The sequence below is a fragment of the Onychostruthus taczanowskii genome, unplaced genomic scaffold (assembly GCF_017590055.1).
Source record: "Onychostruthus taczanowskii isolate IOZ18803 unplaced genomic scaffold, ASM1759005v1 scaffold82, whole genome shotgun sequence".
In the NCBI taxonomy this organism is placed as follows: domain Eukaryota; kingdom Metazoa; phylum Chordata; class Aves; order Passeriformes; family Passeridae; genus Onychostruthus; species Onychostruthus taczanowskii.
The window spans coordinates 3,548,416-3,560,936 of record NW_024506112.1 but is presented as its reverse complement, the minus strand read 5'-3'; the positions used below and the strand labels follow the sequence as shown (position 1 = coordinate 3,560,936).

The following is a 12,521-nucleotide window of genomic DNA, read 5'->3' as shown; positions in this document are numbered from 1 at the left end:
GGCGGGGAGAGAGGCAGCGGGGAAGGAGGCGGGCTCCCTTCCCCTTCCGCTGGCAGCCGTAGGCGTGCGCGATGGCGAGCGGGGTGAGCGTCTGCGTTCCGCGGCGGGAAGGGCGCCGGGGGCGGGCGGAGGGTCCCGCTCCGGGCAGGAGGAGGCGGGCGAGCCCTCCCTGCCCTGCCGTCGCTGCCGGGGCCGCGGGCCGGGGTCGCCGTGGCCGCTGTCGCCCAGCGCTGGCGAGAGCCGAGGCACGGGGGCTGTCCGGGCGCCTCCGCGCTCCTGCCCCACGCGTGTGAGGCGTACGGCGGAGTCGGTGCCGCTGCTTTGGCGTGGGAGGCTCCCGCTGTGAGTGTTTGCAGGATTAGGAAGGAAAACAGGCGTTTGCTCCCCGCCTTGTGTTGCACTGAACCCCCGTGCGCGTCCTGTGGGTCTGAGGGCTGCGCTCCGGCCGCTCCTGGGTCGCGGCGGTGCGGGAACGAGCAGAACGCCGTGGGGTTTGCGTGGTTTCCTGTGGGCTTCGGGCAGGTGCCACTGAATCGGCTGGAAGGAAGGGGTAAAACCCTGCCTGCTCACAAAGCCATTGCTGGCACGTTTGCTGCATGGCTGTAGGAACAGAGCCATAGCCCAGACCTTCTGCCAATATTTCCCCGAATTCTGCGCAGGCGGTCAGTGCCCGGGGCCCGAGCGGCGTCGGTGGCCGCGCTTGGCCGGACGCTGAAGCTGCTCCAGGCTGGCACTGGGTTTGGAGCAGCTTCTGTCACTGCCAGAGCTCGGTTTCATCGCCACTGGGATAGCTGATGGTGTGCATAGGCACAAGCAGCCCAACAGATGTGCTCCAGTGGTAGCAGAGGAAATGAACTGCTGGAAGTTGGTGCTTTGGTTTTTATTTCCAGCTGTTGGCTTCAAGAAAAGATGGGGCTTTCCTGATACCCACTTTGAATAGTCCAGGGGCCTTTGTGGCTGTATGAACTGGATCAGAAATTACTATTTCAAAATGTGCTTCCAGATGCATACTGTTAGTTTTAGATGATCAGAGTTTATCCTGTAAGGAGACTGTTTTTCTCCTCTCTGTCTTTAATTTTGTGTTTAACTAAGCTTGTGGAAATCACATTTTAGGAATGCGCTGTCTCCCATGCAAGAACAAGTGATGACTTGATGAGGGGAGGATGAGGGGATGGATTGAAAACCAGTAAATGATTTACTGAGTGATGGCTCCCCTTGCACTTTGTGCTTTGAATTTAGATTTTCTGGCAACATCTTTGGTAGATTTAGAGATTATGACCGATGGCTCACACTGTGATTCCACAGTTAGTTGTTATGGAACATTCCGTGCATTTTTGTAACATTTACCCTGGTATTAAAAAGCAGGACAAGAAGATTTCATGGTTGTAGTTCAGGGTGTTTCTGTCTAATTTAGACCACTGCTGGCTGTTGGAATAGGTACCTGTTTTCTGTTACAAAAACAGGGTCTGTAGTATTTATTTTACCAAATTTAAGCCAAGGTAAGTATCTTAAGTTCTGCTGTCACAGGTACAGTGAGGATTTTAACTGGCTCTGGCAAAGCCTAGTAATGTTTATAGTACAACAGAAATACTGCAGAAAGGCACAGACTAGCCATTATTTTCTCCTGATCACAAGTGATGAAGGAGAGCTGGCAAGCTCAAAAGATGGTCTTGGCACTGTTATTTCTTCCAGCAAGTGACATTTCAAAAAGGCAGAGTGACTGATCTTGGGAATTTACATTAATCCTCTCTTTCAAGCATTCCATGGGAACACCACTATTTTGAACACACAAAAGCTATTTTGAACACACAAAATGTCATGTTCTTCTTTTGGTTTATATTTCTAATTGCAATGGCTTAGACCTTGCCATCTTCTTGAAACCAACCTCTAAGGGTAATCCAGATGCTTATCCTGAAGCTGCTCTAGAGTGTATGGCTGTAATGCTTGCTGATTTTCTCAGTCAGTGGTGTGTATGTGCCTGTCAGCAGGGTTTACAGATCCAGAAATCCTGCTCTCTTATCCAGGCACTCACCGTTGGGATTGAAAAGCTTCCCAGGAGGTTTAGGTGTGCATGCAGAGCAGGATTTGTTGTGGCACTGGGAGCAGTGAGGGAAGACTTGCTAACAGCGATCCCTGTGGCCACTGCAGAGGTGTTAGAGCCTTATAGCAAAGTCCCTCTGCATCCCTGGGGGCTCTGCATGTCAGCTGCATCTCCTTGCTGGAATCCTGCTTGGAAACCAGCCTGATGAGGAACAGGAAATTCAGTCTTGATGTGGGTCCCCACAGTTCCCTTTCTGAGCTTTCCAACTTCAAGCACTGTGTTTAGTGAACGTACCTGAAATGAATGGCAGTCTTGGATTTTAAACAACCATTTTTATTAGGCAGCCTTTCCATTCATGTTGCTCCCTTCACTGCAGTGTGTCTCCCAAGTACTCCCAGGCTTATTACATTTTTTACACAGAAAGAGAATGACATCCAAATTTCAGCTCTTGGCTTGCTCATTATTGTTTAGCTTCCTGAAGCAAATGTGGGGCAATTAAACCTTTGTGTTGAAATTATGAATTTCAGATCTGGGATTCTTTCCAAAAGCCAGTAGTGCTGCTTTTATTTTCTCACTTGGCTGAACAAGAATTATTTTAAATGAACCATACAACAGATATCCTCTTTTTTTTTTTTTTTTTTTTTTTTTTGTTTGTTTGGGGTTTTTTTGTTCTTCTTGTCTTCTAGGTTATTAAATGCAAGGCTGCTGTTGCCTGGGAGGCAGGTAAACCTCTCTCTATTGAGGAGGTGGAGGTTGCTCCACCAAAAGCTCATGAAGTTCGTATCAAGGTAATTCCATCCATTTTTACTACATGTTTTCTATTTTAGGAGACAGACTATTAAAGATAAATAATTTGTTTGCCAACAGAAGAAATGTTGAATAGATATCATTAGTTCATTAGTATCTCAGCTGGCTTTACAGAGAAGAAAATGACAGTATTTAGATCTTCTGTTTATGAAAAACACTTTTCATTTCTACTAGTCTCACTTCAGTCTGGTCTGAAGATAATGGTTATTTTAAGGATCAATTCCAGTTGTTACAGACTAAGTTCCCTCAAAATGTCTGAGCTGGGAACATCTTTATCTTGTTGGAAGGACAATTTGTCATTTGTGACCATAAGTTACTGGCTGCTGAGCTGAGATTGGTCTCTTGCGTTCGCCATACCCAAGTTTCTGATTTTGTCAGGACTTTCCAGGAGCCTGTATCTGCCAAAAAGTATACATTAATGTGAAATTTATTCCTGTGGAAAGGATTTCTGCGTGGTGCTAAAGACTTAAGCAGGATTTATGCAGTACTGAGAGTTCTGCATTGTCTCTCTGGAAATTTTACCTCTGAGTCTTAACTTACTTCAAAGCTGAGGTGCTAAACTATGATGAGATGACTTGGAGCACTAATTTCTAGCTATAGGAAAAGACAGATTATCTTTTACCCCTTTCAGTGTCACATTTTGGTTGATGAAAATTATAAAAATGTACTGTCGTGACGTTGCATTTTCAAAATAAGAAAAACTGCCTTGCCAGGAATTGAAAATATGTTGCCCATATCCCTAATGCTGCCAGAACTTTGACCTGGCAATTGTTCTTAATTTCTGACTAAAGGGAATTGTTTAGATCTGTGCTACTATTCTGTTCTTCAGGGTGTCTCAGATTATTTATTTCTTCACAGATAGTTGCCACTGCTGTCTGTCACACTGACGCCTATACTCTGAGTGGTGCTGATCCTGAAGGATGTTTCCCTGTGATCCTGGGACATGAAGGAGCTGGAATTGTAGAGAGTGTTGGGGAAGGAGTAACAAAAGTAAAGAAGGGTAAGGAAATCCCTTACAGTGAGGAGAAGTTTTCTGCCTTCCTTGAAAGTGTTACTTTATTTGAAGAGTAACTGTCAAATTGGGCCACTGAAATGCCATATTGCAGGAGTTAATACAATATTTTATTCTGGGGTGTATGCCTGTGTAGATTTCTGTGGTCTGTGAGACAAAACACAAATCTATTCAATGAATTCTTGATTTAAAGCTTGAAAGAGCCCAGAATAGCATTTTTTTACTTGAAATCAGATCAGTGTATAATTACAAAGAGGGTTGGTTATAATTTTTTCAAATTATAGTTTTTATCTGTTGGTTTAATGAAAAGGCTTAAAGTGTTTAGTCTTGTTGTTCACTGTTGATTTGGGGTTGTTTTGTTTCACATTAACATTGCTACTTGTTCTGGAATGATGAATTTCAGATGGGTTGTCTGCTCAGCCAGGACTAAAGTGGTTTGTTTGTCTAGCACTCTATAATACCTCTGTATACCATAAACAGCTTTTAGTACACAAAGGTTTTAAGTGAACTCAGGCTCACAGAAAAAACATGCAGAATCAAGTAACTTCATTTTTTTTTTTCAGAATGCCTTGCTTGACTCAATAACTAGACACAGAATATATTTTTCCTTAGGGGACACTGTTATCCCTCTATACATCCCTCAGTGTGGAGAGTGCAAGTTCTGTAAGAATCCTAAAACAAACCTGTGCCAGAAGATAAGGTCTGTATAACTTTGACACGTGCTGTAGTATTTGTTCAATGTATACCTGCTGTTGTTAGCAAAAGTAATTGACAAGAGTTTTCTTTGAAGAATAAATCTGTTGATGCATCATTTATTGACTTGGAAAGTCGGTGTTTCACTAGTCACTTATGCAATTTTTTTGCAGTCTTCTTTAAAATTACTATTCTTCCCTTAAATAAAACTGTTTCTCTCTTTTCAAATATGTGAAGGTGCAAACTACTACCTCGTGTCCATAGGTTGGAAAACATAAATGCTCTGACTCCATATTTAATCCATACTTAAGGGAACAACTTCAGGGAATTTAGCTCTTGGGAGTGAACACCAAAGCTTTCAAGAGGTACAAAATCATACAGGCAGCTCTTTTTTCCTATGACACCTGCTTCCCAGATAAATTTGCAGCTCCTGTTCTGAAAAAAAATCTCCCAAACTCAAAAAAAGCCCCAGTGACATAACTGACAGGTGTCATTCAAGGGGAGGATGCTGAAGGACACCAGGACAGTGGTGTGGTGCTGTGGCACAAGCAGTTAGCATTGGTAACTAACAAGGTCAGCATGTGAATAAACTCCCATTTCTTTCAGTTGTTCCCTGGAGGAATTAACTGCATGAAGTTTTAGGAGTTTAGCATCTCACTTCTGTGAACTTCTAGGTTTATTGAAGTGGTCAAAATACAAAGTGCAAGTATGCAGCTGCCTCTCTGTGCTGCTTAGTGGATTCTGTCTGGTGAGAATATTTGCTGCTTAAAACTGCGCTTCCCTGTCTTTGCCTCAAGAATTACTCAAGGGAAAGGAGTCATGCCTGATGGTACCAGCAGATTCACCTGCAAGGGAAAGCAGATTTACCACTTCATGGGGACCAGCACCTTCTCTGAGTACACCGTGGTGGCTGATATCTCCGTAGCCAAGATAGATGCTGCAGCACCTCTGGATAAAGTGTGCCTGCTGGGCTGTGGCATCTCCACGGGCTATGGGGCTGCTGTCAACACTGCTAAGGTAAAGGCTGGGCTTGTGGCACACACAGCTCAGTGACTACACTAGCACTGTAAATGGGATGTACCAAATCTGTGTTCCTTCTTCCTCTTCAACTGATTAAGTTTAGCTAAGAATTTCTAACTTCCCCATAAGAGGCCAGATCAGGTTAGAAGAACCCATTGCCCTTTGGAGGAATTCAGGTGGAGTCTTCTGCATCCCTTTTGATAGCAAGCTATATATGAATTACTTTTGTGGTTCATGTTCATCTTGCTGCAAGTCATTCTGATAGTGTGAAGCTCAGGGTCAGGCAGAGGTGGTAGGTGTGTGGGCATGAGTCTTCAGGCAAAAGAAAAGGCTTAGTGCCTAAAGAGCTTTTAGAATTAAATATTTATATAGTTTCCCTTGTCTATAAAATCTCATAGCCATGTATATTTGCTTCCATTTTTTCCTTTATTACAGCCTCCTTAACCTGCATTTCCTCTTCCCCTGGAAGGATGAATTTTTTTCTGCTGCTCATGACTCCTTTCTTACTCCTAGGTGGAGCCTGGCTCTACATGTGCCGTATTTGGTTTGGGAGGAGTTGGGCTGGCGGTTATTATGGGCTGCAAAATAGCAGGAGCATCCCGGATCATTGGCGTCGACATTAACAAGGATAAGTATGCCAAAGCCAAAGAGTTTGGAGCTACTGAGTGCATCAGCCCCCAAGACTCCAAGAAGCCCATCCAGGAGGTTCTGGTTGAGATGACCGATGGTGGCGTGGATTACTCATTTGAGTGCATCGGAAATGTCGGAGTCATGGTGAGTGCTTGACCAACAGGAGCATGTGCAGGGAGGGACCAGTTCAGCTCAACAGCAACATCAGCTGCTTTCTTAACACAAAACATGCCACGCTCAATGACCTTTTTGTTTTCTTAATAGTAATGATAACTGCTATGACTCATAAGGACAATTTACACTCAACTGTAATTATATAATGGAAGCAGCTGCTACTTCTTGGACTGAAAAACATGTTTTGTCCTTAATCAGACTTTTTTGAGATCCTGAGTTTCTCTGTGCTGACAGCTGAAATTAACAAAACTCAGATAAAATGTATCGTGCAATGAGCAGTACAATCTTAGAGATCACTCAGCATTTCCCTAATTTCTCAAGTAATTAATTTCACCTTTGGAAATGCAGAAGTATTATTAAATGTAATACTAAGTTTTTTAGTATTACTAAATGTAATGCAAAGTTTTCAGGAATTACAGTAGCATTCCTAACTGTTGGTAATATGGTCTGTGATTACAGTTTGTCCCGACTCTCAGTGGGAGTTCAGAGTGACTTCTCTGAAAGCTAGATAGAATATAAAAAGTGCAAGGTGAACCTTTAACAGTGTAAGGGAACCTGAACCAATGGAAAATATAATGTAATTTTCAGTGTATTTACTGTTCCTTGAATGCTGATGTGGCAATTCATTAACTGGGGGAAAGGAAGTGCTACCAGTCCAGGCAGTGTAAACCTTAGCAATAAACACCCTGCTTTGTCCTGTCTGTCCATGAAGAGGGCTGCCTTGGAAGCCTGCCACAAAGGCTGGGGACTCAGTGTGATAGTTGGAGTGGCTGCTGCTGGCCAGGAGATCGCCACACGGCCATTCCAGCTCGTAACTGGGCGGACATGGAAAGGAACCGCGTTTGGAGGTAACTCTCTCTTGCTGTGGGGATAATAATTTACTCTGGGCTAAAGCTGGAAAGATCACACCGGAACCGCGTTTGGAGGTAACTCTCTCTTGCTGTGGGGATAAAAATAATTTACTCTGGGCTAAAGCTGGGAAGATCACACTCCCTTGGCTTTGCTTGTGCAAGAAATGTACTATTGACAGGCTATTCATAAATGTTACGTTGGCTTTTAAGATAAAGACTCTTAAAATCTGTTGTTTCTACAGACAGGGTTTGACACATTGGTATGAGGTCTAACTTATTTTGAAGAGTGAATACATCTATATGCTACTCACTATGAAAGGAGTGGGATAGTGAGACTACTTTGCCACCAGGTGAAGGTTTGGTCCAGTGAAAGGATCTAGTCTCTGGGGAGTGGGAACTCACATCAGTATGTTTGTGTTGCTTAACCACTAAGTAAATTGTAGGTCCAACATCATAATGTGCTATAAAGGCCTTTAAAATAAAAAGGGAACAAGTTCTTGATACACATTTTGTTCTGTGAACTCAAAACCACATTGAGTTCTTTTTTTGGGGAATTCAATAATTGCTGAAGTTGATGGAAGTTCAGTTTCAGACTTTGAATTATTACTGCTCTTTGTCCAATACAAAGCTTACTGGATTGGGGGGCCTGACAGAGATGCCTTGTGTATACTTTCCTAGGTGTGGGCTGCTGTTCATGTTGAATGCTGGAACAACCAGTGAAAGGTTTTTAGTGAAAGATTTTTCATCAACACTTGTGTGTGTTTGGATGATGTGCGCTTTTGCCAGCCCTCCATAGGAGGGACAAACATGTCACTCATCTCTGCTCCTTGTCATATTGATGATACAAGTTCTGTGTTAGGGCTGTGTTTTATATTTTCTGAGATGGGTGGGAAAGGAAAACAAGGCATGTTTTCCTTCTTTCAGGCTGGAAGAGTGTAGACAATGTACCAAAACTGGTGACAGAATACATGTCCAAAAAGATCAAGGTTGATGAATTTGTAACTCACACGCTGCCTTTCGACAAAATCAATGAGGCTTTTGAGCTGATGCATTCAGGAAAAAGGTAATGTGCACAGTACTGAAAGGTATACAAGACACTTCTTGATCAGACACTGTCAAAGTACAGGTTCCCTGCTCACTGACATGTTTTAAACAGGGAAGCTAAAGGGTGACACACACCACATGCATTCATTCTGATAGAAACACACTTCTGTGAGCTTTCAGGCATGTGCCAAAACAGGCACACAGTAAAAGCAAGCAACAGTGTAAAAGAGAAATACAGATATAAAGCTGGTAAAGGAAACAGGTCAGTCTCAGGCTTTCACCTTTGCTAAAACATTCTCCCTTATAATAAGGAATTTAAAGAGACTGAAGATTACATATTCAGTAATATTTAGGTTCCTCTGCAGACAGAGAATTACTTATGACCATTCTCTCCAGAAACCAGCATGGTCTTTGTATTTGATCTCAGTCTATATCTATGTATTGTATATAACTCTGGAGAAAGTACTAGCTCTATCTGCTTTAGCTCATATGGATTCTATTTTAGATAAATCAGTTGACTGTATTTGTTACAGTTGGAATCACTGCATTTATGCAAATTTCATCCAGCAGTTGATCCCTCTCTCAATTACAAACTTCAGCATCATTTCAGTGTTTTATTCATACATGAGCTTGAAAACTAATAATCAAAGCTACCTAACATTTTCCAAATAGACAAAAGGGAGAATGCCTGTAAATATTACTGCTCCTGGTCAATCTTGGCTAGCTGCTGAAAGCTGAGACCTAGGTTTGAAAAAGAGTTCATTTGCAGTTTATTTTGCTGGAGGAGAGACAAAAATCTGAAGAGAACAAGCATTATCCTAGATTTTTAATAAACATTATAGGCATAAGCATGACTTCATTTGTTACAAAAGACAGAAGGTAGAAGTTAAAATATGTCTCAGCAATGAAAGTGACGGGAGAGATGGGGAGAAAATTGACTTCTTGGTAATTTTTATTTTCTTTTTTATTTCAAGCATTCGAACTGTCCTGAAATTTTAGAGCCTAACATGGATGTTCTAATTGGCCAGCACCATGCTAACTGCCTTTTTATAATGGAATTTTTGATAGAAGATAGAATCAAGCAACTGAAAACTCACTGGGACTAGGAAGACCATGTATTTTAGGGTGAGCATTCTGGGTACTAAGTAATAAAAAATTGTTAACCACTGAATAGCTTTATGGAATTAGTTCTGATTATGGAACTTCTGTTTCTATACTCATTCTTCAAATTCAATAGTGGCTAACTCAAATCTACTTAATAAAAGCTTATTTCTAAACCCAGTGTTGGAGTTATTTAGCATTAAGAGTGACTGTGATTGCTGTGTCTTACTTGTTTTCTTTGAGTGATTTCACAGTGTGTGTGTGACAGAGGGAGTGCTCTGCGGAGTCTGCAGCAAATGATGTGGGATTCACGGCACAAGGCACAGCTGAGCACAGGGGTGAGAAGCAGCATACATTTGCTGCAACCGTGCTGAGAGAGGGGCCAGAACTTGTCAAGTTTCTGAGGCTATTCTGGGACTACAGTGGATTGTAGCATCCAGCTCAACCTTGAAGCCACATGTGGAGCAGAGACTTTGTTGTCCAGAGGTACCCATGTTCACTGGGGTGTTCCGTGTTCTGCCTTATTTCTCACTGGTCTCTTTGGCAGCCTCTTGTAAAGATCATGGCACAAACTGTTCTGGTCACTTGCTCTAGTAGTGTCCTCCAAGGCTTCAGTAGGACAGTTGTCCCATTTCCTTAACTTACTGACAAATGAAGCAAACTTTGCAGCCAACACTGCAAAAACAAACAGCATGGGATTGTCACGTCTAGTCAGAAACCTGATCATGCCACTGAAGCAGGAAATACTACTATTAGAGCAAGTCTGCTCTTGAGGGCTGCAGGGGAACAGGAGAGAGCATTGCATGAAGATGGCTTCAGGGTTTTCTGGGATTTTTTTTGTGGGAGGAGGAGGGGTTAAGTCTCAGTTTTGGAGTTGCAGGTTTTCTTAACTCTAGGTGAAGTGAGCTGTCTGGATAAAGTTCTTTTTGTATTGAAACCTGCAATCAGTGCCTCACATCCAGAAAAACATAAATAGCAAAAACAGACTGCAAAGCAGAGACAGCCCAGCCAATTAAAAGTTAGCTACATAGAAACTCAGTGTTTTTCAGTGAATCAAGGACACTGATTAAGTGAGAAGTTTCATGTTTTAAAGAACCCTGGTCAAAACAACTTCTAGCAGAAACACAGAATGCAAACAGTAATCTTACTCCCTCTCACCACCACCAATTACTCCAAGCCATTGCTATACAACTGGGACAATTACATCTTTTCCATCTCTCATTAAAAAATATCCCCTACAGCATTCTGAAAATAGTTGAGGTATGCATTTCTACTTCATTTCAGACAGTAAAGAATGAATGTGAATGTCACAAGAACTCAATTTTGAGCATCAGGAGGAAATAAAAACTGAATTGGTAACAAAACTGAGCCCTTTAGCCCAGCAATGAGATGACTCTCAGTACCTTGTAGCTCCAGGAAGGCTGGCTGAACATCAGAAAATGCAGTAGAAAACTTGCTATTAAGTTATTCCAGTGAGAATACTCCCTAATTAGAAGATGGTATCAATACAATGCTAGCTAACCTGGCAAACCACCCCTTAGCTGGATCTAACACACATAACATACTTACACTGGAACAACTGTTCCTCTATGCTGCACAGACTAAATCAAGAACACACAATCTCGTCTGCATTACATTATTACTTCAGAGAATCTGCACCTCAGAGTGTTTGTGGGAAGCCAGGCTGTAATACCAACAACGAAGAAGTGTAGTGATACCAGAGTGCTTGGGTCAAAGACTTGCAGCTTCTTCCCAGCCTGAGGAGTTGATGTCCCAGCCATTACTTCATCCTGCAAAGCTTTTGATTGAATGGAGCATGTTTGAAATAGGGTTTTTTTTGAAGTTGTTCAGCAAACCAAGGGACTCAAAGCCAAGAGCTTCTGCCCCATTTTTGGTGATCAAGGTACTGTATTGAACTGCACATCCACTGTGAATGAAAGGTGCATGTCCTCTGCTGGCTGCCATGCAAACCATGCAGGCTGGCCACTCCCCTCCTGCTGTTACTCAACACCATCTACCAAAACTTCTCTCCTTAAATATTCAAGTCAAGTTGCAGAAACAGCATGAAGAATTTCCACACTGACTTACAGCAAAGTAAGTCATTTTAATGTGTTTTCCCTTTACAACAGTACAGGGAAAATACAAAATACATTAGAGATTGATTCAGAACTAACTTCAGGATTGTGTTTTTGGTAAAAGTGCATACAATTGCTAAAAATGTAATTAAAAAGTAGATTTAACTTAGGATCTTTTAAGTGGATAGCAACTTAGGTAAGAATAAAAATAGTTAATTTCCACAATCCAGTCAGCACAAGTCTGGTATGTCATGTTCAAGCAGACACAGCTAAAGAGGTGAAAAAATAGTTTTCCTTAATATTTTTATTTAATAAATTTTGTTCTCAAGGCTGATGTGCCCTCTTACGTTGCAAGATCTGGTGAAGATGCCAGCTAAGCTTTCCACTCATTTAAAAATACTGCACTAGTATGAACTCACTACAAGCAGTTACCACGCTGTGATTTCAATTTACAGGCAGAAATGCATAGTGTCACAGATTACCTGCATTAAAAATGTATAAATTTGGTTGTATCAGTGCAACAACAAAGAGGTATCCACGTGGCACATGTGTGGGTTGAGTTCTATCTGGGTGCATGCATCTACCAGTGGGGCTTGCACTACTGCAAGCAAACCTGGGTGTAATTGATAATTCTATGTCTGGGTTTGGATTACAAGACAAAAAAAAAAGTTATTTCTGTTAAAAGCAGCTGCAACTTTTATTTCATAGACCAAAAATGAAGGCCCCCACCCCCCGCATCATACACACACACATAGAAAAGGCAAGACCATTGTAACCATTCAAGTGAAGGATAATGGTGGGCAAACCTCCAGGACAGGCATCTCCTCAACACAGCTCATTCAGCACAGGTAACCCCACTCAAGTACTACAGGCTGTTTTGTTAAAAATCTCTACACATACACGCATACGCACGCACACGCGCTCTCTGTGCATCGCTTCAGGTCACTTTACTGCATAATTAAAACAAGAATAAAGTAATGAAAACATTGCAGTGATACAGCAACAGAGGTCTGAGGCACTCAGGGCAGAGAAGACGTTTTCTGGCAAATTTGGAAGTAGACGAGTCCAGTTCT

General features: G+C 42.2%; 1 protein-coding gene across 1 annotated transcript; it reads left to right on the top strand.

Annotated features, from left to right (window-relative positions):
* LOC121346571 (alcohol dehydrogenase class-3) lies at positions 1-9,549 on the top strand. Its single transcript, XM_041424487.1, has 9 exons — positions 1-83; positions 2,728-2,829; positions 3,707-3,848; positions 4,473-4,560; positions 5,351-5,570; positions 6,087-6,347; positions 7,090-7,225; positions 8,153-8,291; positions 9,247-9,549. Exons 1-9 carry the CDS (start codon positions 72-74, stop codon positions 9,269-9,271), a joined length of 1,125 nt encoding a protein of 374 aa, XP_041280421.1. The 5' UTR covers positions 1-71; the 3' UTR covers positions 9,272-9,549.
* Positions 9,550-12,521: the final 2,972 nt, after the last annotated feature.